This window comes from Theropithecus gelada, chromosome 9 (genome assembly GCF_003255815.1).
Source record: "Theropithecus gelada isolate Dixy chromosome 9, Tgel_1.0, whole genome shotgun sequence".
NCBI classification, from domain to species: Eukaryota; Metazoa; Chordata; class Mammalia; order Primates; family Cercopithecidae; genus Theropithecus; species Theropithecus gelada.
This window is the reverse complement of record NC_037677.1, coordinates 46,415,259-46,439,118: the sequence shown is the minus strand read 5'-3', so window position 1 is coordinate 46,439,118 and position 23,860 is coordinate 46,415,259. Positions and strand designations below refer to the sequence as shown.

The 23,860-nt window shown below is 41.6% G+C and overlaps 2 protein-coding genes across 2 annotated transcripts in view; one reads left to right on the top strand and one right to left on the bottom strand.

Moving 5' to 3' along the window:
• The window catches only part of LOC112631324 (anthrax toxin receptor-like), a 724,187-nt gene that overhangs the window by 564,444 nt on the left and 135,883 nt on the right, over positions 1-23,860 (top strand).
• LOC112631331 (ribosome biogenesis protein BMS1 homolog) lies at positions 4,773-16,234 on the bottom strand. The gene is made up of 8 exons (XM_025396275.1): positions 16,072-16,234; positions 14,350-14,550; positions 13,268-13,457; positions 11,909-11,988; positions 7,977-8,165; positions 6,961-7,094; positions 6,117-6,238; positions 4,773-4,864 (listed from the first exon to the last, which is right to left on the bottom strand). The coding sequence occupies exons 3-8, from the start codon at positions 13,278-13,280 to the stop codon at positions 4,842-4,844; spliced, it is 561 nt and encodes a 186-aa protein (XP_025252060.1). The 5' UTR covers positions 13,281-13,457; positions 14,350-14,550; positions 16,072-16,234; the 3' UTR covers positions 4,773-4,841.

The window sequence follows — 23,860 nt, the reverse complement described above, 5'->3', positions numbered from 1 at the left end:
TGGTCAGAGGCTCCTTCTGGGCAGAGATCGCAGCAGCAGCCAACAGATCTAGAGAAGTCCTTAGAGTTCTCATGGACAAAGCTTCTGAAGGCAACTTACACAAGACCTTGTCTTTGCTGGTTTTATGATCCTCTGCAGATGGGTCTATTCTCATTATCTCAGCCACCTTTCACTTTCTATCAGTTCATTTCAGGTCTCTCATGATCCCAGGCAGCAGTAGTTGTTACCTTATCACTTCAGTTCATTCATATATGTTTATCTCTTTGGGGATGAGGGGACAACTTCACTGTGGACTTAATTCTACCGGAGACGCGTGACCCCATTTTAAGACAACAGGATCACAAATTAATATCACCTATCGTCAGGGCAGACAATAGCTACCACCTGGGGCTGAAAGCAGGTAACTCCATTTATTCTGCCAACATTCTGTCTTGATTATGGCGCCAGTTGCTGCGAGGGACTTCCTTTCCACCACCTGTTTTTCACAAGGTTTGAGTCTGAACTGCTAACATTCTACTGATTTCTGGGTGAAGGGACTGACTGCACCATCCTAGCCTGTCACAGCACTTGCCCCAGTACTTCCACGTTAAGAGTTTTCCACCTTGCCCAGAACCACAGTCCATTAATCCCCTCATTTTCTCTCTTAAGAGAATAAACAGGCTGGGCGCAGTGGCTCATGCCTGTAATCCCACCACTTTGGGGGGCCGAGGTGGGCAGATCATTTGAGGTCAGGAGTTCGAGACCAGCTTCACCTACATAATGAAACCTCGTCTTTACTGAAAAAAAACACAAAAATTAGCCGGGCATGGTAGCGGGCGTCTATAATCCCAGCTACTTGGGAGGCTGAGGTAGGAGAATTGCTTGAATCCGGGAGGTGGAGGTTGCAGTGAGCCAAGATTGTGCCACTGCACTCTAGCCCGGACGACAGAGCGAGATTCCCTCTCAAAAAAAGAAAAAAAAAAAAAATTACCTTCATTCTGAGAAGGTATAATCATCAACACATTCTTGAGCACAGCTATGCACACATGCACTTCCGCATTCACAAGCCATGCTGCGTGCACACACTGAGGCCCCTAGATTCCTTTTTTGAAGAGATGGTGTCTTGGTTCTCACCCAGGCTGGAGAGCAGTGTTAGGATCATAGCTCACTGCAGCCTCAAACTCCTGGGTTCACATGATCCTCCTACCTCAGGCTCCTGAGTAGCCTGAACTACAGAAATGAGGCACCATGCCCAGCCAATGTTTTCATTTTTTTGTAGAGATGAAATCTTGCTGTGTTGCCCAGGCTGGTCTTGAACTCCTGGCCTCAAGGAATCCTCCTGCCTTGCCCTCCCAATGTGATGAGATTACAGGTATGAACCATTGTGCCCAGTCACTAGATTCTTTATTAAGAACAAAATTTGTTTGCTGACATGTAGGCAATGAATTGCTAAATAGTAGTTCATAAATTGCTAATTTACAAGTCAATATAAATGAGTTGAGTAAACACAAAAATAACAGCATAAATTAATAAATAGTTTACGACTTTCAAGTTTCTTTTTTTCCTTTAAAATGTAGTTCTGACAGAGACTACTACTTGTTCATTCCAAGGAAAAGTCAGAGGTAGCTGAAATGTCAGAGGTACACTTATTAACACCTTGCTGCCTTTTGTGTAGCTTCCTCTCAGTACTTCACCAGTTGGGACTGACTCACCTCTCCAGCTGGGTTCGGGAGCTAGACAGGAGCACACAGAACTGGGAATCCAAAGCCATCTCTGACACTAAAAGCAATGAACACATAAATAACCAAATATATTACCAAGAAATGAACAAGAGATCGACATTAAATACAGTAGGAAGAAAGCATTTAATCGGCCAGGCTTTCATTCTGACAAAATAATTTACAACACACGTCTCTATCTGACATGTGTGAATAGAAAAAGAAGAGGTGACAACAGAGTAGAGGATTCCTCTTCCAATTGTCTCTGATCTATTCAACCTTTGTTACAGGTCAGAGAGTTCTCCAATTTATTAATAAACAACAGAGATAATGTGGCAACCAGGACACAGAGACATACTGAGAGTACTGCTCAGTTCTCTGCCTAGGCCTGATTCTGCTGATCCCTGACAATGAGCGCTGTGAAATTTCGAGGCAGATCAATACACACACACAAACACACAAAAGAGATACTTCATGGGCAAAAAGCACCAAAGATATAAAACAAAATGTCTGAAAGACCATAAGACGACTTCTGATGAAATGCTGTTTGCATTTTGCAGAAGCAAAATATTCACCACCAAACCTACAATTAGCTTAAAAATTACAATAAGTACAGTACTTTTGGATCCCATCTCCAATTCATACCTTATCAATATGTAATAATCACACTGCATCTACAACAAAGCTGGATGGACTTTATATGCCGAATACAACTTGTACAGTAAGAAGGAAAGTTTTTGAAATACTGAGAATACAACATTTGTATGTCATGCTGTACTTCACAAGTTAAAAGAAAACACAATCATTTCTATTCTTAAAATGTGTTGAAATAAAATACAGAAAAGAGTATTCTAATACCAATTAACATTAAGAGAATATATCTCTAAACCAAAGATCTTGGATCTTCTAGAAAGACAAAATCAACCTGTATATATCTGGGTAAGAAAAAAAAATTAAAAGACCAAGAAAGGAGAGAGGATGTTAGCACAGAATCATCTCCCAAAATGGCTTTCCGACACATTCAACCAGTTTTCAAGTCCATTTGTTTTTCCTCCTTTGGCATCAACAGCCTATATTACCAAGGAAACGCAAAATAATTCAATTTGTACATTGATCAGCTCATCTAGAAATGGCAATATAGTCAATGAAAATACAAAAAAACAGAAAACGTCAAGGAATTGTTTAAGATGTTTAAGATGACATAGCAGAGTGAAAAAATGATCTGATAAACACTGGAAGAGTTAATAAGCAAACTCAGGCATGGTTCCCTAACACCACACTTCGAAAGAACTTATAGAGAGAATAAAGGAATAATCCTTTTAAAAAAATCTAATTTTAGAAAAAAATTGCTCAACAGGGAAGTTAGTGTTTTGTAGATTTTTTGGAAAGCTGATTAATTTCTAAGCTAAAAACACATGATCCTTAAGAGAAATGGCTGAGTCCAGGCCCAAGGCAGAAAGAGGGCAAAATGAGCCTGGATCCTCTTGTTCTGTCAGAAAGGAAGAAATGCTCAAGACTAACAAAGACAGTTGAAAGGACACAGGAGACAGGCTGAAGGCTCCCGTGGCCGAATCTGGGACAGCATAGGCATCAGAAAGAACAATGACAGTGATGGAAAATAACCCATGGAATAAAACGCAAGTGCATTAGTCAGCAGTGATACCAAAATAAAGGGAAGAATTGAAAGCTCTTTACTAAAAATTCCAGCTAACAAATGTAGGAGGAATGACAGAGGAAGAACATCCAGTTTAAGTCACCAGTGCCATAACTGATAGAGAAGATCATAAGGAGGTTAAAATTACTGGATGAAAGAAAACTATGCGAAGCACAATAGATAAAAATATGAAAACATAAATTAGAAAAAACTAAAAATCATACCATAAGAGATGGATAAGTTAGAATACAGGAATAATAGGCCAGGCATAGTGGCTCACATCTGTAATCCCAGGATTGTGGGAGGCCAAGGCGGGAGGATTGCTTGAGCCTAGGAGTTCGAGACCAGCCTAGGCAACATAATGAGAACTTGTCCCTGGAACAAAACAAAAAAAATTAGCTTGGAGTGGTGGTGTACTCTTGTAATCCCAGGTACTTGTGGGGCTGAAGCAGGAGGATCACTTGGGCCTGGGAGTTCAAGGCTGCAGTGAGCCAAGATCACGCCACTGCACTCCAGCCTGGGAGACAAAGTGAGACCTTATCTCAAAACAAAAACAAAAACAAAGAAACCACAATAACAAAAAAACACTGGTAACAACAAAATCATGACTACATAAAGACTGTATAGAAAAAAAAATTGCTCAGAATATAGAAATAAAATTATGTATTTTACCTGTAACTATATGAGAAGAGAGTATTCTTGTATACAAGAATAACTAGAAGGATATGCAAAAATGAAAATAGCTAATAACACTCGTTATCTCAGGCACTGTGGTAGGCAGTTTATGCACATTGTAACAAATTACATACTAGATTATCTCAAAATTTTCAGATAAATTTTACTGGGAATCATAAATCAATACAACAAAACCAATGTTTTGCAAACATCCACTAAGCATAAAGGTATACAAATTCTTAACCCAGGCTGAAAAATAATTCACATAAGCCATACATCAGTGGAAACTTACCCATGGGAGATAATACAACATAATCTAAATAAAACTTTCAGAGACAAGGCATGTGGCTTCTGGACAGCCACAAACTCCCCGACTCTGCTCTAGTGTTTCGGCCACCAAAAGAAAGCCAAGTGGCCTCAGGTCTCTTAAAACACAAAAAAGCAACCTATGGAAGATGGCGTGGTATTTAAGGAACATTTGGGGTCTGTTGAAAAATGCATCCTGTATTTTATTTCTAGAAAAGACTCCCTCGTAATGTCAGGTAAGTGAAGAGCCCTCAGAGACACATGCACACACAAAGAAAAACAAAACAACATAGAGTGAATCCCACCAAAATGTGTTACGATGGCAGAATTACAGGTGATATGATCTTCTGTAGTATATCTTTTCATTAAAAATAGAAAAAAAGCAGACTTCCCCTTGATTATGTATAACCTCCGATCCAGGTGGCTTGGAATCAGGAAACAGCATCACCTGACTTGAAGCCACCTTGGCATCAATGGTGGAGTGGGTGGAGATGAGACTCTGGACCAGCTCATGGGTGGGCCCCACCTCGTCCTGTCAAGACCACCAAGAAAGGGCACGTAAGGAAAGCACAAAGATCCTGGAGAGACATTGGTTTCACTCAGTTTTCAAAATTATCTTAGACATATTTCCTGAGAACCTTTCCTAAGGCCCCAAAAACCAGAGAAGAAAATCCTTACAACAAAGCTTGAAATGGATCCCCATATCCATTAAACTTTTCCAAAGCTCAGTGAGTATATAACCTGATAGACTCCTAGATATAAACACCTAGCTAGAAAAATCTCAGTTCCAGTGCTACAACAATGCTAGCTTTTCTAACATTTTTAAATAACCCTGATTTTAACCCAATAAAATTCCACTTGAGAACTAAGAAATAAATATTGGAAATCCGCTTTAAAATAAAGAATGAGGAGACCATTGTGAATGAGAAAAAGAAAAAGACCAACGAGAGCTGGCAAGCACACTGGTTTTGTAGAAACGGAGATAAGCCGTGCAGGTGCCACACAGGCAACAGGGCCCACGCCGGGGCCACGGATCAAGGAGGCATGGAGGACAGGACTCTTCTGTTTGGTACAATGAAAAAAAGGTATTCTTTTTATTCTACATATTTACAATATGCATTTGGGCCTTTATTATAAGTACAAGAGAAAAATCTTCAATAAATAAAAGCTGAGTACATTACTTTTTTTGATTAAAAAATAGACTCGGAAAGAATAATGAGAGTTCAGAGCAATGACCCCCGTCTCACCGATGCCTGAAAACCGTGGCTGCACCAAGGTCAACATAGACAGCGTGTTTGTCATACAGCACTCGCCCAACTCCAGAAAGAGGCGCATAAACCAGCTTCTCCTTCTCATTTAAACAGCACTTCTTTCATTGTTCAGGAAGAGTGCAAGGGTCTGGGAGGAAACTGATGCCATGCATGGCAAAATCTTCTATTCCTGGAAGACAGGACCCAAAAAGCCAGCTTCAGCTGACAGGAAGTCAGTAAGTATCTACTGTTGACTTGGGGGTTAACAACGATCCACAGTCCAAGGGCTTAACCCATGACCCTAAAGAAGGGCATCATGCCACACTGGAACAGTGGCCCTCTAGCTACAAGACAAGAGGTCAGAGAAGAGGGGATTTGATAACACCTTTGCAGGCCTACACACATCTGGGTTACTTTAAAAACCTCCAGCGAGGCCATCTTCCCTTGTTGGGTCATTTTTCAGTTTTCCTGAGAAATGAAGCCATCCCAAGAATCCTATGTGTAATTCTAGTATGTTCTACAACAAGAGAATACCTGCCATGTGAATTTGGCTTTTATTTTTCAAGTGTGCTCCTCTTAAATAACCATAAAGTGACACCTGCCAGTCACATTTCATGTTTGTTCGGATATCCTCTGGGTTTGTCAAATCTTCCATCCTCGAAAAATAAACTCAATCATACAGCAGAAATCAATGCCAAAAGTTCCTCTACCTCCTTTCATGTGTCAATGACTCATCACACTCTTGTCCACCAAGCATGTCATTTAGAAAACTAGACAATGCAGAAATAAGGAAGCGCCGTTCACCATCCAGCAGAGGAAAAGGGACAGGCACACAACTGTGTCTCTAGGCTGAAAGTGACATTCATTCCGGAAGACACCAGACAGGGAGATGACGTCCACCTGGGGTCAGGGAGGAGTGAAGAACACATTCAGAAAATCCCTTTCTGGGTGAGCCTGTGCTCTGGAATTTTTACTGTGGCTTGGATTCTGGCAGGTGGAGAAAGGGTATTCCAGGCTGAGAAAACCACAGCACAAAGAAGAGAACAAAGGAAGGAAACTGAAGGCACACACGAGGACTCAAGCACCCGGACACGAAGGCAGCATCACTGAAAACTGAGGATGAACGTAGGATGGGGCCACATCCTGTAGCCTTAAATGCTTCCAAGTCCTCCCATTGTCCTAAACTTCTCATAGTTAATTTACTCCTAAAGGCACAGCATCTTTGAGCAATGATATAAGTAGACATTTTCCATCAACTACACTTCTACCTCCGACTATTCAAACAGGCACAAAATAAATCCTATCACTGTTCTTTTTCTAGCCTTTTTAGCTTTGAAATATATGGCCCAGGAAGAAAAAGTTTACAGTCACTTTTTACCTGTCTGCCAGGTGAGAAGTTTGCCATGTGAGAGGCCTAAACTTCATAACTGTAATAAAACGGCCCAGATTGTGCATTTCTTGGTTTTGATATTCTCCATGCACCATTCCAGAAAGGCAGAACAGTTTGGCACCCTCAACATTAAAGGAAAATTAAAAATTAAATTTCAATTAAATTCTCGTCAATACTGCAACAAAATAAAAGCTCTAAACAAGAGGCAATCCTAAGAAGGGAGACTTCCAGCAAAACCACTGTCTTGAGGCTTCCAGAGCCTTGCTGGCTTCTTTCAGGACTTATTAGAACCCCACAGAGGCAGACTGCTCTGCAACCGAGCAGGGGCATCCATCTAAGTATGGTGAGGAGAGGGAGGTGAGGCCTCTGAGCACAGAAACGGTTCTGTGGCCAATGGACCAGAGCAGTATGGAAAGGAAGGGGCAGTGCCTGGTCCTGTAACTGGGAGAAACTTCTGATGTACTCTATTAAGTCCCCACCCCAAACACCCAGACACTGCCTGGTGCAGCAGGTACAGAGACAAATGAGATACACCAAGAGGCCCAGAATAAGCGCTCTCTTGAGGGATACCTTGCAGAGACTGGAAACACATACACAATGGGGATTCAGGAGGCAAATTCTAGAGATGTTTAGCAACGTCTCTTCAGTCTTTTTGTTGGTTTCTTTGAGACGGAGTCTCACTGTGTCACCCAGGCTGGAGTGCAGTGGCGCAATCTCAGCTCACTGCATCCTCTGCCTTCCAGCTTCAAGCAATTCTCACGTCTCCGCCTCCCGAGTAGCTGGAATTACAGGCGCGCACCACCACACCCAACTAATTTTTGCATTTTTAGTAGAGATGGGGTTTGGCCATATTGCCCTGAGCTCAAAACTCCTGGCCTCAAGTGATCCGCCTGAGTCTGCCTCCCAAAGTGCTGGGATTACAGGCATGAGCCACTGTGCCTGCCTCTTCAGTCTATTTTAAAAGGATTATACTGCTGGTGTCTAACAATTATTTCTCTTCCTACCGGGTAAACTTCTGTCCAGAACCTGTGTTTTAATCGCTTCTTTATCTTCTTCCGTTTCTTATTATGCTTGAAGGAGTCGAGGTGGGTGAGAACTCCCATAATTTTAGGAAAGCCATGTACTTGACAGATGTTTAGAAACTCAGAGGTTTCCATTTCAAACCCAAAGCTGGCATCTATAAGCATCAGTATCTACAAGCAGATCACATCATTTTTCAAAGAAACTACCGAAACAGACCACCTACACTAGGGGTTGGCAACTGGCCCATGTGCCAAATCCACCCATCACCTGTGTTTGTAACTAAAGTTTTATTGGAACACAGCCACATTAATTCATTTACATATTGTCTATGGCTGCCTATGCACTACAACTGCAGAGCTAAGTAGCTGCAAAAGATATGATCCACAAAGCCAAAAATATTTACTATCTGGCCCTCGACAGAAAAGTCCCACTGCAGACTAAATCAAATGACTACACAGGCATCACCCAGAGAAACCACCACCCTCTGACTTGCTCTAAAGGGCAACCGTAAGACAATGCCCACTAGGATATAAACTTCCATTTTAAGAATTCTAATGCATGAGAAGTAACCCAGAAAAGGCTGGGTCTAACCTGGTCCTTACCTAAGAAATCCTAATTTTAAAAAATGAAGTTTTCTATAATATATTTTTAAGCCAAATAACAGGTCTCTGACACCCAAAGAATGGGAAGAAAGTGATAATCAATGAAATATATTAAATAGGTACAGAAAACCAACCTCTTCTTTCAAGCTTCTCACACACACACACACACACACACACACACACACATCTGTTTTTTGCTGGGAAGTATGCAGTATACACCTCTATCTTGTATGTTAATTTGTATAACTCAATTGCTCAGAAATTTTTTTAAACAGCTACCAGTTTAGAATTAAGTCAAAAAACAGTAAGATTATGATGAATGGCAGTCTATAAGAAAATATAAGCAGATAAGACCAATTTTTTAAATTTAAGACACTTCAAAGATGCAAAATAATTTCAGAATTGATTCCTGGAAACTTCTAGTTTTAATATTAAAGATAGTTCTGTTCTTACCTTTCCATGGATAACTGAAAATAACACAAAATGGAAACAGAAATGCCCACCTTTGATTAAACTAGGAAACATTCAAAACCCAAAACCACAGGATATATGAAGTTGGGCTTGCAGGAAAGCACAACTGCCACTGCAGACCGAGGCAGCAAGCAGAGCTCTCCAGCAACACTGGACCAGCTCGAACAACAGGTGGAAAATCCTCACACCACATCTGATGCCACAGAGTGCCAAGGGGCAAGCAGCTGGTTGTAGGGTCAGGAAGAACAGGGACCAAACAGTCCCTCAGCTGCCAATCTTTGTCATCTAAGCCAGTGTTACTCCCCTAATCCACACACGCACGTACACACCCAAATCCACATGCTGTGTGAGCCTTTGCCATAGTCAGGAGGCTCTGACAACCCAGAGCAGAGCAATCAACATAAGCTAGGCTAAATAAATTATGGTGCATCCATAGAATGGAATATTATATTAAAAAGAAGGAGGCAGAGCTACAGTACTTACTGATTATATGCCTCCAAGATACATTACAGGAAAAAAGCAAAGCATAGAATAGTGTGTAAAATAAGCTACCATTTGTGTTTTTAAAGGGTGGCATGTGTGTTTATATGTATCTGGAAGGATACTGCTCTGCAGGGCCCTGAGAGACCAGTGGTTAGAGCAAGGTAAGAGAAAATGTGCATTGTGTGTACCCTGCACTAGTTAGAGTGCTTTACCAAATGTGTGTGCTCCTTTTGAAAATCTGAAAAAGATTTACATAGGCATCTCTCTCAATGATGGTTAAGAGGCTGGGAAGGGGAGCAGGGAGGGAGGGACAAAGAGGGAAAGGTTAACAGGTACAAAAATACAGTTAGATAGAATAAATTGTAGTGTCCAACAGCACAATAGGGTGACTATAATTTATTATATAATTCAGAATAACTAAAAGAATGAAATTAAAATGTTCCTAACACAAAGAAATTATAAATGTTTGAAGTGACGAATATCTGGCCAGGCGCGGTGGCTCAAGCCTGTAATTCCAGCACTTTGGGAGGCCGAGGCGGGTGGATCACGAGGTCAGGAGATCGAGACCATCCTGGCTAACACGGTGAAACCCCGTCTCTACTAAAAATACAAAAAATTAGCCGGGCGCGGTGGCGGGTGCCTGTGGTCCCAGCTACTCAGGAGGCTGAGGCAGGAGAATGGCGTGAACCCGGGAGGCGGAGCTTGCAGTGAGCCGAGATCACGCCACTGCACTCCAGCCTGGGCGACAGAGCGAGACTCCGTCTCAAAAAAAAAAAAAAAAAAAATTAAATAAATAAATAAATAAATAAATGAAGTGACGGATATCTGAATTACCCTGATTTGATCATCACACATTGTATGCTTCTATCAAAATACTACATGTCCCCTATAAATATGCACAACTATTATGTATCTATAATAACTAAAAATAAAAAAAGTAAAGGCATCTCTTAATATGTATGCCTTTAAAATTAGAAACTTGCTACATTTTAAATAAAAGAGAAACAAATGACTTATATGAACTGTTTCAATCTTTTCAAGTATACAAGGTTTAGTAATCTTTACACAACTTTACATTAATTACACTTATTTTTACTAATAGTAGCATTACATGTTCAAAATTTGAATGATATTTAGTTTTCTGACATTAAATGGCACAACTTTAAAATCTGTACTACTTTTTCCTTTATATTTTAGGAGTCTTCCTGGGCCAAAGTATAAAATCTATAGCTCTAGAAAGAACTAAATAAAAATGAAAAAACCAAGGTATCTGTCACCCCACACTTCCTAATCAATATGGCTTATTTTTTTGCTTTTTTTTTTTTTTTTTTTTTTTTTTGAGACAGAATTTCGCTCTTGTTGCCCAGGCTGGAGTGCAATGGTGCGATCTCGGCTTACCACAACCTCCGCCTCCCAGGTTGGAGCGATTCTCCTGCCTCAGCCTCCTAAGTAACTGGGATTACAGGCACGCACCACTTCACCTGGCTAATTTTATATTTTTGGTAGAGACAGGGTTTCTGCATGTTGGTCAGGCTGGTCTCGAACTCCTGACCTCAGGTGATCCGCCCGCTTCAGTCTCCCAAAGTGCTGGGATTACAGGTGTGACCCACCGTGTCTGGCCTTTTTTTGTTGTTGTTGTTTTTTTGCTAATTTGTATTTTATTTTTGCTAATTCAAAAGATAGTTAATAGAATATCAGAAATAGTGAACATTATCATTTCCATAAATGCAAGAGCATGTACATTTTCCACACACTGAGTATTATCTACATTTTCTATTGATAAATTCTGACCACTTCTTCAGGCAATTCATGTACTTACTTTAGCATTATCATTAAGGATGAAGGTTCTAGAACCATCAGGAACAAGGGTCCCATCTTTACACAAATTACTTAACTGCTGGGAAGCTCTGTTTCATCTTATGTAAACTACAGATAATACCTACTCACCTCAAGGGTGTATCAAGGGTTCATGTAAGCTAAATTTGTAGAAAGCAGTTAGCACAGTGCCAGGAAGTGTCCAAGAAGAAATGGTACTTACTATGATATATTTGTACGTATATATGTATGCATGTTAATGAGCTCTTATTAGCTGTGTTCATTAAAGGTTTTCTCCACGCTGTCATTTGCTTTTAGATTTTGGAATACATTTCATTGTGCACATTCCATCTGTATTATTAATATAACAACATTTATTACTATTATTATTGTCATCATCAATTCAGTCACATCTACTGTATCCCTGATATTGACCATGATTCCTTTAATAATCATAAAACTCTCTTCCCTTCATGGGGTAAATAACCTATCACAACGCTGTAAGTCTCCATCAGCACCCCAGGCTGCCCCTGCTGACTTACCAGATCTGCTGCTTTAGCCAGATCAACCATCATGTTAATGTCACACCCACATTCAATAATGGCGAGTCTGTGCTTTTTACCTATAAGTGAAAAGATGAAAATTTTACTTTAAAAAGACCCTGAAAAAATTCTAACCATGAACTCTTAATTTTCATTTTTTAATTGCATCCAGTGAAACACCATATACATTTACAGGAGTATACCAGAAGTTCATTTTTATAGGCAAAAACTGGTAAAATAAAATAAATTCCATCCTGTTTTTTTCCCTGTGTTCTAAATTTAGATAATATCAAAAGTCTACCCAGATGAATAAAAGTGCTCAAACAGGGAAAATTCTGGCTTGACAGGCTCCATGATAACCATGATCTTGCTGTTCAGCTGCGGGCCAATGTCTTCACCTCTATCAAAATTTCCTGTATTCCCACTATCGCTAAAAACATCCTCAAACAGAATGCAACAGAATACTTATAATGATAATTATTTCTAAATTAAGGTAGTAAGAAAATGGTCAAGAAAATATGGGCTGGGCACAGTGGCTCACACCTGTAGTCCCAGCACCTTGGGAGACCAGGACAGGTGGATCCCTTGAGCCCAGTTTTAACACCAGCCTGGACCACATGGGGAAACCCCATCTCTACAAAAACGTAAAAATGAAAAAAAAAAAAAGAAAAAAAAAGAAAAATTAGTGAGGCATGGTGGCATACACTACTCAGGAGGCTAAGTTAGGAGGATTGCTTGAGCCTCGGAGGTTGAGGCTGCAGTGAGCTGTAATCACACCACTGCATTCCAGCCTGTGCCACAGAGTAAGACACTGTCTCAAAAAAAGGAAAAGAAAATGCGAATGCTCCAAAGATAAAGAAAAGCCTCAATCCAACTATATTACTGCAATAACAAGAGATTTCAGAGTGTGCATTGCCATTCTACCACTGGAAGTTTGTTTCATCTTCCCTCAAACTTGGAAAGGTCACCATCTCCCAAAGCAGACAAATTCTCATAGGAAAAAGAGAAAAGGCCCACTTCCACCAGCATGTGGTTTCATAAGGGCAAGCATGTGCACCTGGCACATAGGAGGTACCTGCTCTCTGTTAAATGATGTGTTCACAGTGACCAGGCCTGCTAGGCCCTTCCAAGGAACATGCATGGCAAAGCCATAGAGCAGTCAGGATAAGATATGTATCATATCCTTATCTCTGGGAACCTACCCTTTTCTGAAGTTATAACTAACTTAGTAAAAGTATAAGAGAGGTAACATAATATGAAAATATTTAACATGTTCCACTCAAGAAAACAACAAACACACGCATGTCCCTCAGATGACAACAGTCACGCCAACTCTGTGTCTGCAGCGGCATCTCCTACCTGACGCGACCATCACAGGGCCTGTGATCTCGGTCAACTTCTGCAGGGTGAAGTTCCAAATGAGGCATTATATCAAAGTGCTCTTTCCAACTTTGGAGGCCCCATCACCACTGCCACTATTGATGGGGGCTCTAGTGGAGTTCGATCAACCACTGGAATATGATGCTTTTTTGTCTTCAAATCCTGAGTCCTATTTATTTAAAAAAAAATAATAATAAACTCACTTTCAAAATAGAGTAAAAGGTATCAACCTTATAAGTAAACTTTTTAAAGTATACTTACAGATATGAGTACTTTAGTATATTTTATAGAGAATACAACAGACAATATACAAATATAAGTTACTTGTCAATTATTAACTTCTGACCCCCATCCAGATCAACTGTTGTTCAATAAAGATGTAACAAGATGACTTCAATAGTATAGAGTTGAAAATTAAATACTCCTTAAATCTGACTGTTTTATGAGTGATTTTAATCGTTTTTTTAAAAACCAAAAGGTAAATATCGAGGCAGTGCATCATAACAGATAAGAGCAGAGGCTCTGGAGTTACATTTGGCTCTCCTACTTACTGGTTATATGATTGGAGGTCACTTGTTTTCTTGACCTCAGTTTTCTTGTCCATAAAATGAGGGCAGGAATGATCCTACTCTGGTAAGGCTGCTGGAAGGATTTAGTTGAATAATGTTTAAAGTATACTGCTAAGAATATCACAAGGACTCACTAAATAAAGCTATGTTAGTATTACATACTGTAATTTTTGTATTTTATATTACAACTTTGTAAAACATATCCGGGGGGAAAAAGCACACTTATCACCATAGAAACAGTTTAAAGTTTAGGAAGAAACAAATTTTATAAATTCTTGTATCTTGGGCAAGAAACACCAACCAGTGTACAGATGCTGGAGGCAAGGCAGCTTCTATGGCAAAGCTTCTCACATTTTAGTGAAAGCCACACAACATGCATCTGCAGGTCCTTTGGAGCAGGACTAAACTCGTGAATCCAAATGTCACCTGTGAGAGGCTCCTACTATTTAAAAAGAATCAATGGAAGAACCATCAGACTGTAGCTAAACATACCTGTGATCGAGCCATCCACACAGCAGACTGAACTGCAAAAGCTTTGGGATTTCTCTTCCCGGCATCTTTGTCTCCTAGCTGGAGATCCTGCAGATGCCGCTTCTTTTTCTTTGCAGCTTTGGGTCCACTGTTTTTCTTTCTGTGTTTCTTCTGGTCTTTAGTCTCCATAGTGGCTATTTACCAATAACAAGTCACTCTAACCTACAAGGAAGAAGGTTGGGGTAAGGAGGTGGGAGAAGCATTTTACAATCCAGGCAATACCCAGGCAAAAACATTAAATTTCATTTATTTCTTTATGAAGAGATGATGTTATTTGTTCACTGAACAAGGGTAGAAACTGCTTGACCATCCCCAATTTAATTTCTCTCTGTTATGCTATAAATTAGATGAGTTACCTCTGCTAAGGTTACATTTTATGGTTAAGTTACTTTCTATTCATCTTAAGTGTCAACATCAGCACTATCTATTTCTGCAAGGATGGAAATATTCTATATCTGTACTTTTCATCCATTTAGCCTTTAGCCACATGTGGTTACTTAAAATGTACTTAAATAAACTGAAAAAATGAATTTTTAATTAATTTCATTCTAACTCTAAATAGTCACATGTGGCTACTTGACAGCTCAGACCTAGATATCAACTGGACTAATGAAGTGGTTTCCTAATTTAAACTGAAACTTAGATTTTAATAAAATATTTAAAACGTTTTTATGAACTTCCAATATGATCACAGTATTACTTTTAGTACCTGTTGACTCTGTAAAACTCCTAAATTACAGCTCATCTACATACATTTGAAAAATAGCAATATCTGTATGTGCCAGATATGAATGGTTCGAGATGATGCCTGGAGACCCCATGGACTTAACAGAGACCCAGTGATTTCTGAGGTACCTAGGAAGCTGTGGCCAATAAGTTGGTAATCACTGAATTAGTGAGTTTTTTTAAGGATATCGGGCTGCATAAAATCTGACAGTTTGATTGAAAAAAAGCGGGGCAGGGTGCCATTTCATTCAATAAAGGTCTTATATTCATTCTGTTTAATAAATATTTGTGTCTGTCTACGATGCGCTAGCCACTGTGCCAGTAAATGGATATAGCTATGATCTGACTGGCAGAGGAAATCCAAACTAGTGTCTTCCGTGCCATGCAATAAGGGCTACATTGCAAGGCTGCACAGGGTGCTACTGGAGCACACAAGTGAGTCAGAGGCTTCCCACAGACACACGCACGAGCGGAAACAGAAAGTCTTTATATATTACCATAATGTCAAGGAACACTGGCCGGGAGTTAGGAGAGCTGGGCACTAGGAACGCTTTGAAACTGAATAGCTGTGTGATTTCAGAGGTTATGTTGCTTCTCTACTATGTTTTAGTGCCGAACTTCTACTGTTTCTCTCCCTTCTCTTCTTGGTGGGAAAAGCACAATTTGGGCTCAACAGATTCGGCTCAGGTCTAAGTCGCCTGCCGGCACCTTGTCGCCAGGAAACGACGTCTCCCCGACACCTTCCCTCCCAGTCCGGGCCTTCTGCAGGGATTCATCCCGTCACTCTCCCAACGACCCCCGGGCACACCTCTGGCAGATGCTAAATATGCTGCTCCTCGGGAGCAAAGATGACCCGGAGGACTGGGGGAGGACCTTCCCACGAGCACGACTCGCGATCTTCCCAGTGCCCCAGAGCCAAGGACCCCACGGCCGCCTGCCCCAGCCCGCGCACCGAACCTGCTCACAACCACAACTCCTTAGGGCAGCTTGGACACCGCCGGAAACGGAAATTCACCCTCGTGCCGACTCGCTGGAGGGAAACCAAAAGGCAGAAAAAGAGAGACCGCCGCCTGGACGACTTTCAGGGGTGAGCAGGAAGAAAGATTAGTCAACAGCTGAGTGCGGGCGCCGGCGCGGTCTGCGCGGTGCGTTCCAGCGGATCCCTCCGGATTCAGCCCCACCCCGCTCTCGGAATCTGCCGCCTCAACTCCCGCGGTGGGACTCCCTAGCAGCGTGCACCGTGCTCGCCCCAGTCCTCGCCGAAGGCCAGAGCAGCTGTGCGGCCTGGCGCGGGTTACCTGATGCCATGCAAAAGCCAGAAGGAGACACATTTGTTTCTGGCCACCCCGGAGTCACCCTACCCGGGGCGAATGGACTATGGCTGATTGGGAGTCCACTTCCTCCTCTATAAAGATGACAGACGAGGGAGATCTCGCGTTCTGGGGGTGCCCCATAGCCCTCTTTTGGCCGGAAGTGGTGGCTCACGCCTGTAATCCCAGCCCTTTGGGAGGCCAAGGCAGGAGGATCGCTTGAGCCCAGGAGTTCAAGACCAACCTGGGCAACATAGGGAGGCTGCCTCTCAAAAAAAAAGAAAAAGAAAAGAAAAGAAAAAGAAAGAAAGAAAAGAAAACAAAAAAATAAAAAGCCAAAGTCGTGGCAGGCGCCTGTGGTCCCTGTGGTCCCAGATACTCTAGAGGCTGCGGCGGGACGATCGCTTGAGCTTGGGAGGTGGAGGTTGCAGTGAGCTGAGATCGAGCCACTGCACTCCAGCCTGGGCGACAGAGCAAGACACTGTCTCAAAGAAAAATAAATAAATAAATAAATAAGGCCCTCTTTTTCCAGCACCAACAGACTCTGAGGGCAGGGACAAACTGACCCAGCCTAAACTGCCTCGCCTTCCCTGCTCTCGAGAAAGGGGCTTTCCCTGAGGGGACGTAGCATTTTGCCATTTTCTTCCTGCACAGCTTTGCCTTCCCAGGGATCTGCCCATTGCCACCTGAGGAAATGCTCTGGAGCCCATCTAACACCCAGCCCAGCTCCTTGGGACGCCTACAGAGTGTACATTGTCAGAGGATGCATCTTCCTCCAGTCTTGGAGGGGTTCTTTGCAATATGATCCCACCGGTGCACTCAAGGCTCAATTCTACACCAAAAAACTAGGCCCACTCCTGTCACCAAGACCCCCAGGCTTCAGGTCCTGTCACAGGGACCTTGTTTTTGCCCCCAGCAGCCCCCAGGTATTCACTCTGCATAGGCTATATACTGGGTGCTAGACTAGGGAGGCTACCCACGTGGCGCATGCTTCCCTTATCCCTGAAGAGCTTAGGATGTAACTTCTTCACACTAGGCCTCTTACTTCTTGGAGATGTCAGTATCCGGGTAGATAATCGTTCTAACATCTTTTTGATTTCATGAAGCCTACTCTTGTCCTCTGCCCTACCTCAGCTTCCCCCTCCCTCCATGATCAGACCTTCGACTTTGTCAGGACCAATGACTGCAACCCTCACAGTATCCCACTCTGACCACCACCTCCTATCTAGAGCAATGGAGAGACTTTGAAGGTGAAAGCCGTCTTTGTTACTGGTTCTCCTATGCTCCCTCGCCTGGCTCCTGCAGGTGGTTGACTTCTCCAGGGACACAGTGACCAGTGCCCAGCAGGTCCCACTGCTCCCACCAGCTCCAGGCAGTTTTGTTATAGAGTAACTCTTCTGAGACACCACTCCTTTCCCCAGCACCTAAGGAAGTATTTCTAGTAAGTTCCAGTGGTATAGCACCAGTGACTCTCCTGACATGGAGAGGGCCATGGCTGGGTTCCTCTGATGAGGTGCAGGGGCAAGGCACTAAGAGGGGAGGACTCTCCTGAGTTCTCTACCTCAGCCCTAGACTAGTGGCTACTCCTACTATACTTCCTACTAGTCTGTACCGGGTTACTCCACTTCCCTGTTGCAATTAACAATTCCTTATGTACACTTTTCCTGTTTAAATGACTGTGTGACTTCTCTTTCCTAATTGGACTCTGACCAATACGCTATCATTTGCCAACAACTCCCAAAGTTTTATCAGTGACTCAGACCTCTAACCTGAACTCCAGCTGCCTCCATGACATATCCATTTGGATGTTTAATAGACATTTCCAAAGTGATATGCCCAACAGAACTCAGGATCTTCCCTCTCAAACGAACTGCTCAGCAGTCTTATGATCTCAGTTGATGGCAACTCAGAACCGAATTGCAGGACACCCAGGTTGTATCTGCAGAGAACTGGAGAACTGCTTAGTATGGAAAACTCACACATTTGGTATCAGAAACGTGTGAGTAGAAACAGTTTTTCTTTTATGTTTGTTGGATGGATAATGATGAACCTAGCAGGGCACAGAAAGCTAGGCAGCAGTGGAACTGAGAATGAAGTTATAGTTAATAGCAGAGAGTGAAAAAGAAAAGACAGATAAAACATTTTGAAGAAAGGACAATAATGTATTCCGAACAGGTAGGATTTACGAGATGAAGGAGAGAAGTGGCAAAGATAACTACAAAATTTCTAGCCTGAGATACTGGTAGAAAAAAATGGTGGTATCAGGGACAGACAGAGTTATTAAGAAAAAGGATTGGATTTTAAAAAGGAAGATCTGGTGTAAAATTATCCTCAGGAAAATTGGAAACCCAGGCACGTACTTCTCTCCATCATGCCCTTGCATAGTGCAGTCCCTCTGCCTGTCCATGCCTTGCTTCCCCTCCCTAGGATTCCTCTTCCTCTCTTAAGACCCATCTCAAATATCACCTAGACTTGTAAGTAATTTATATGAAACTGGATAGCTGAGGTTTCAAGCCTTTATCCCTTTTAAACTTTTTTATAACAAGTTACTGTTATCTTTTACTAAATCCAACTTTATGTTCACCATTTTAACTAGCATCATTTCTGATTCCAAGACCTGTTTGGTGTGAAAGTGCAGCTAAGTTTACAGTCAATCAAGATCAGAATAAAAGAATCTACCAAAAAAATTTACAAGATCTCCTTTTAATGAATAATCTTCCATCCATCAGGCTGCAAATTAAATGCCTAACATAAAACAAAGCTGTATGTTTTATGGATATGTACCTATATAACTGCAGGGAACATGATTTGGAAGGATATACACTTAGAGAATACTGGGGTCATATGTGGTACTCAAGGGAGTCTTCAGCTTTCTTTTTGTATTTAAATTTTGATAGAAATATATATATGTATTATAATTTTAAATTTTTAATGAAAAAAAGTATTTTTCCTTTTTTTCACTTGATCTGTCAACAGGTTATATTTTTCCAGTATCAGCTGAACATTTGCTTCCCAGAAAGCTTAGTTATCTTTTCAAAATTTATTCAGGTTAAAATAAAAGATTTAGACAATGAATTAAAAATCTAAGATGATATTTGCTTACTTTATACAGAACAGTACATTGATGCTGCTAAAGCAATTAAAGTATAATTTTTCTTTTCTTTTTTTTTTTTTGAGATGGAGTCTCAAAGCTCCAGTGCTGGTGGACCATGCATGAAATGCGAAAAGCACCCCCGGGGCAGCCCCCAGGGCCACACACCAGCTCGCACACTCCTTCCACACTACATATTCCCCGAGGCCCCTGGCAACACCCCACATGGCTTTGCCAGCATGTGTGTGCACGGGCAGGTTTTGCTTATCTTGTCCTGCGTGTATGTGTACACCCTGCCCTGCAACTGCTGCGGCAGGAGTGCAGTCTGCTCCACTCTCCCCTCTGACCACCAATAGTCAGAGCCTTGGCAGGCACAGAGCCAGCTAGCCCCAACCCCGCCCCTGCCAGTGCCCCACTCATTTGCCAGCACTGCCACAAGTGAAACTAGGCATAGAGAACAGCAGACTCTTCCCTACCCTGAGCACTCTCCAGCACCCTGCTCTCATGCCAGTACCACTATTGGTGCAACCACATGCACAGTCACCAGCAGGGGCCCCCACCCTGCCAGCTTTGTTCCCTTTGCCACTGTGGTAAATGCTGGCACTGAGGCAGGCATGCCAGCACCCACTAGCACCCTACTGCAGCCATGCTACTGCTGCCACTACTGCTGTCACATGCAAAGAAGGATGGATTCCACTGTCTCTGCACTACTAAATGCTTTGGCTGACACCACCCATTAGAGTGTAGTGACCAGCAGTATGAGAGTATCTTGGCTCACCGAATGCAGTGGATTCTTAACCTCGAGGAGACAGAACAAAGTTGGGGCTCGACACAAGTCCTCCAGCGTTAGAGCACGCAGTCCAGGAGCTGGGAGCTTGAGTGCTGGCTCTCTAAAATCTTCCAGAAATGAAACCAGTTGACTGAATCCACCTTATATCACAGTGAAACCCTCAAGGTCATCAAATAGGATAAAAGGAAAAATATCCATCCAAAGGTCAGCAACTTCAAAGATTGAAGGAGCATAACCCTGCAAAATTAAAAAAGAACCAGTGCAAGAACTCTCACAACCCAAAAAATTCCAGAGTGCCTTCTTTCCTCCAAACAGCTGCACCACTTCTCCAGCAAGGGGTCTGAACTAGGCTGAGATGGCTGAAATGACAGAAATAAAATTCAGAATATGGATAGGAATGAAGATCATCAAGATCGAGGAGTGTGTTGAAAGCCAATCTAAGGAAGCTAAGAATCATGATAAAACAATGCAGGAGCCAACAGACAAAATAGTGGGTATAGAAAAGAATGTAACCAACTTGATAGAGCTAAAAAACACACTACAAGTGTGGGGAAAAGAAAGAAAGATTAGACTGTTACTGTGTCTATATAGAAAGAAGTAGACATAAGAGACTCCATTTTGTTCTGTATTTGAGATGCTGTTAATCTGTGACCCTACCCCCAACCTTGTCCTTGCAAGAGACATGTGCTGTGGTGACTCAAGGCTTAATGGATTTTGGGCTGTGCGGGATGTGCTTTGTTAAACAAGTGCCTGAAGGCAGCTTGCTGGTTAAAGGTCATCACCATTCTCTTAATCTCAAGTACCCAGGGACACGTACATGGCCAAAGTTTGCAGGGACCTCTGCCTAGGAAAGCTAGGTATTGTCAAAGGTTTCTCCCCATGTGATAGTCTGAAATAAGGCCTCGTGGGAGGAGAAGGACCTGATCGTCCCCCAGCCCGACACCCGTGAAGGGTCTGTGCTGAGGAGACTAGTACAAGAAGAAAGAAGGCCTTTTGGTGGATGTTGGCAGTTAAAGTAGAGAAAAGCATTTGTCTCCTGCCCGTCCCTGGGCAATGGAACATCTCGGTGTGAGACCCAATTGTATGCTTTGTTTACTGAGAAAGGAGAAAAACCGCCTTAGGGCAAAAGGTGGGACTTGCTGAAACAATGCTGCTAAAAGGTTTATGGAGATGTTTGCATATGCATATCAAGGCACAGCATTTTCCTTTGAACTTATTCATGTCACAGAGATCTTTATCCATATGTCTTACTGCTAATTTTCTCCCTACAATGATCCTATTGTCTTGCCACTCCCTTATCTTTAAGTTGGTAAAGATAATTATCAATAAATACTAAGGGAACTCAGAGACCGGTGTCAGCGTGGGTCCTCTGTATGCTGAGCGCCGGTCTCCTGGGCCTTCTTTTTCTTTCTCTATACTTTGTCTCTGTGTCTCATTTCTTTTCTCAAGTCTCTGGTTCCACCTAACGAGAAACTCCCACAGGTGTGGAGGGGTAAGCCACCCTTTCATACAAGAATTTCATTAATAGCAGAATAGACCAAGTAGAAGAAAGTATCTCAGGGGTTGAAGACTGGCTTTCTGAAAGAAGACAGGCAGACAAGAATGAAGAAAATAAAATACAAAGGAAGGAACAAAACCTCTGAGAAATATGGGATTATGTAAAGAGACCAGATCTATGACTCATTGGTGTCCCTGAAAGAGATGGAGAGCGTATAAGCAACTTGGGAGATATATTCCAGGATATCATTTATGAGAACTTCCCTGACCTAGCTAGAGAGACTGACATTCAAATTCAGGAAATGCAGAGAACCCTAGTAAGATACTTCACAAGAAGATCATCCCCAAGACACAAACTCATTAGATTCTCCAAGGTAAAAATGAAAAAAAAAAAAAAGTTAAAGGCAGCTAGAGAGAAAGGTCAGGTCACCTACAAAAGGAACCCCGTCAGGCTAACAGTAGACCTTTCAGTAGAACCTCTACAAGCCAGGGGAGATGGGCAGCCTATCTTCAACATTATTAATAAAAAGAAATTCCCACCAAGAATTTCATATCCGGCCAAATTAAGGTGCATAAGTGAAGGAAGAATAAGATCCTTTCAGACAAGCAAATGCTGAGAGAATTTGTTATGACAAGACCTGCCTTACAAAAGCTCCTGAAGAAAGCACTAAATGTGAAAGGGAAAGATCATACCAGCCACTATAAAAACATACTGAAGTACGCAGACCAGTGATAGTACAAAGCAACCACACAAACAAGACCGCATAATAACCAGCTAACATCATGATGACAAGAAAAAATTCCACACATATCAATACTAACCTTGAATGTAAATGGGCTAAATGCCCCAATTAAAAGGCACAGCATGGCAATCTGGATAAAGAATTAAGACTCATTGGTGTGCTTTCTTCAAGAGACTCATCTCACATGCAGTGACACTCATAGGATCAAAATAAAGGGATGGAGAAAAATCTACCAAGCAAATGGAAAACAAAAAAAAATCAGGGGTTGCAATCCTAACTTCAGACAAAGCAAACTTTACAAACCAACAAAGATCAAAAAAACACAAAGAAGGGCATCACATAATGGTAAAGTGTTCAATTGAACAAGAAAACTTAACTATTCTAAATATTAATATTTACGCACCCAAAACAGGAGCACCCAGATTCATAAAGCAAGTTCTTAGAGACCTTTAAAGAGACTTAGACTCCCACACAATAGTAGTGGGAGATTTTCACATCTCACTGACAGTATTAGATAGATCACTGGGGCAGAAAATTAACAATGATTTTCAGGACTTGAACTCAGCACTGGATCAAATGGGCTTGATAGACATCTACAGAACTCTCCTCACAGAAATAACAGAATATACATTCTCATCACCACATGGCACATACTCCAAAATTGGTCACAGAATCATACACAAAACAGTCCTCAGCAAGTGCAAAAGAACTGAAATCATAACAACCAACCTCTCAGCCCATAGTGCAATTAAATTAGAAATCAAGACTAAGAAATTCACTCAAAATCATACGATTACATGGAAATTGAATAACCTGCTCCTAAATGATATTTGGATCAATAATGAACTTATGGCCAAAATTAAGAAGTTCTTTGAAACTAATGAGAAAAAAGATACAACATACCAGAATCTTTGGGACACAACCAAGGCGGTATTAAGATGGAAATTTACAGCACTAAATACCCACATCAAAAAGTTAGAAATATCTCAATTTAGCAACCTAACATCACAACTAAAATAACAAAAGAACCAAGAGAAAACCAGCCCCAAAGCCAGCAGAAGACAATAAATAACCAAAATCAGAGCTGAACTGAAGGAGATTGAAACAGAAAAGTACTTGAAAGATCAATGAATCCAGGAATTGGTTTTTTTGAAAAAAATCAATAAAATAGAAAAACTGCTAGCTAGAGTAATAAGAGAGAAAATCCATATAAACACAATCAGAAATGATGGAGGATATATTACCACTGACTCCAAAGAAATACAAATAAACATCAGAGAATATTATGAATACCTCTATGCACACACAAGAAAAT

What these genes read in the sequence shown, in the direction of transcription:
- LOC112631331 (XM_025396275.1), bottom strand. An exon ending in TCTGGACAGAAGTTTACCCG is followed by an intron (nt 7,095 to 7,976) that starts GTAGGAAGAGAA and finishes TTTAATGTTGAG; the next exon opens with GGTGCCAAACTGTTCTGCCT. An exon ending in ACTTCTCACCTGGCAGACAG is followed by an intron (nt 6,239 to 6,960) that starts GTAAAAAGTGAC and finishes TTATTTTTCGAG; the next exon opens with GATGGAAGATTTGACAAACC.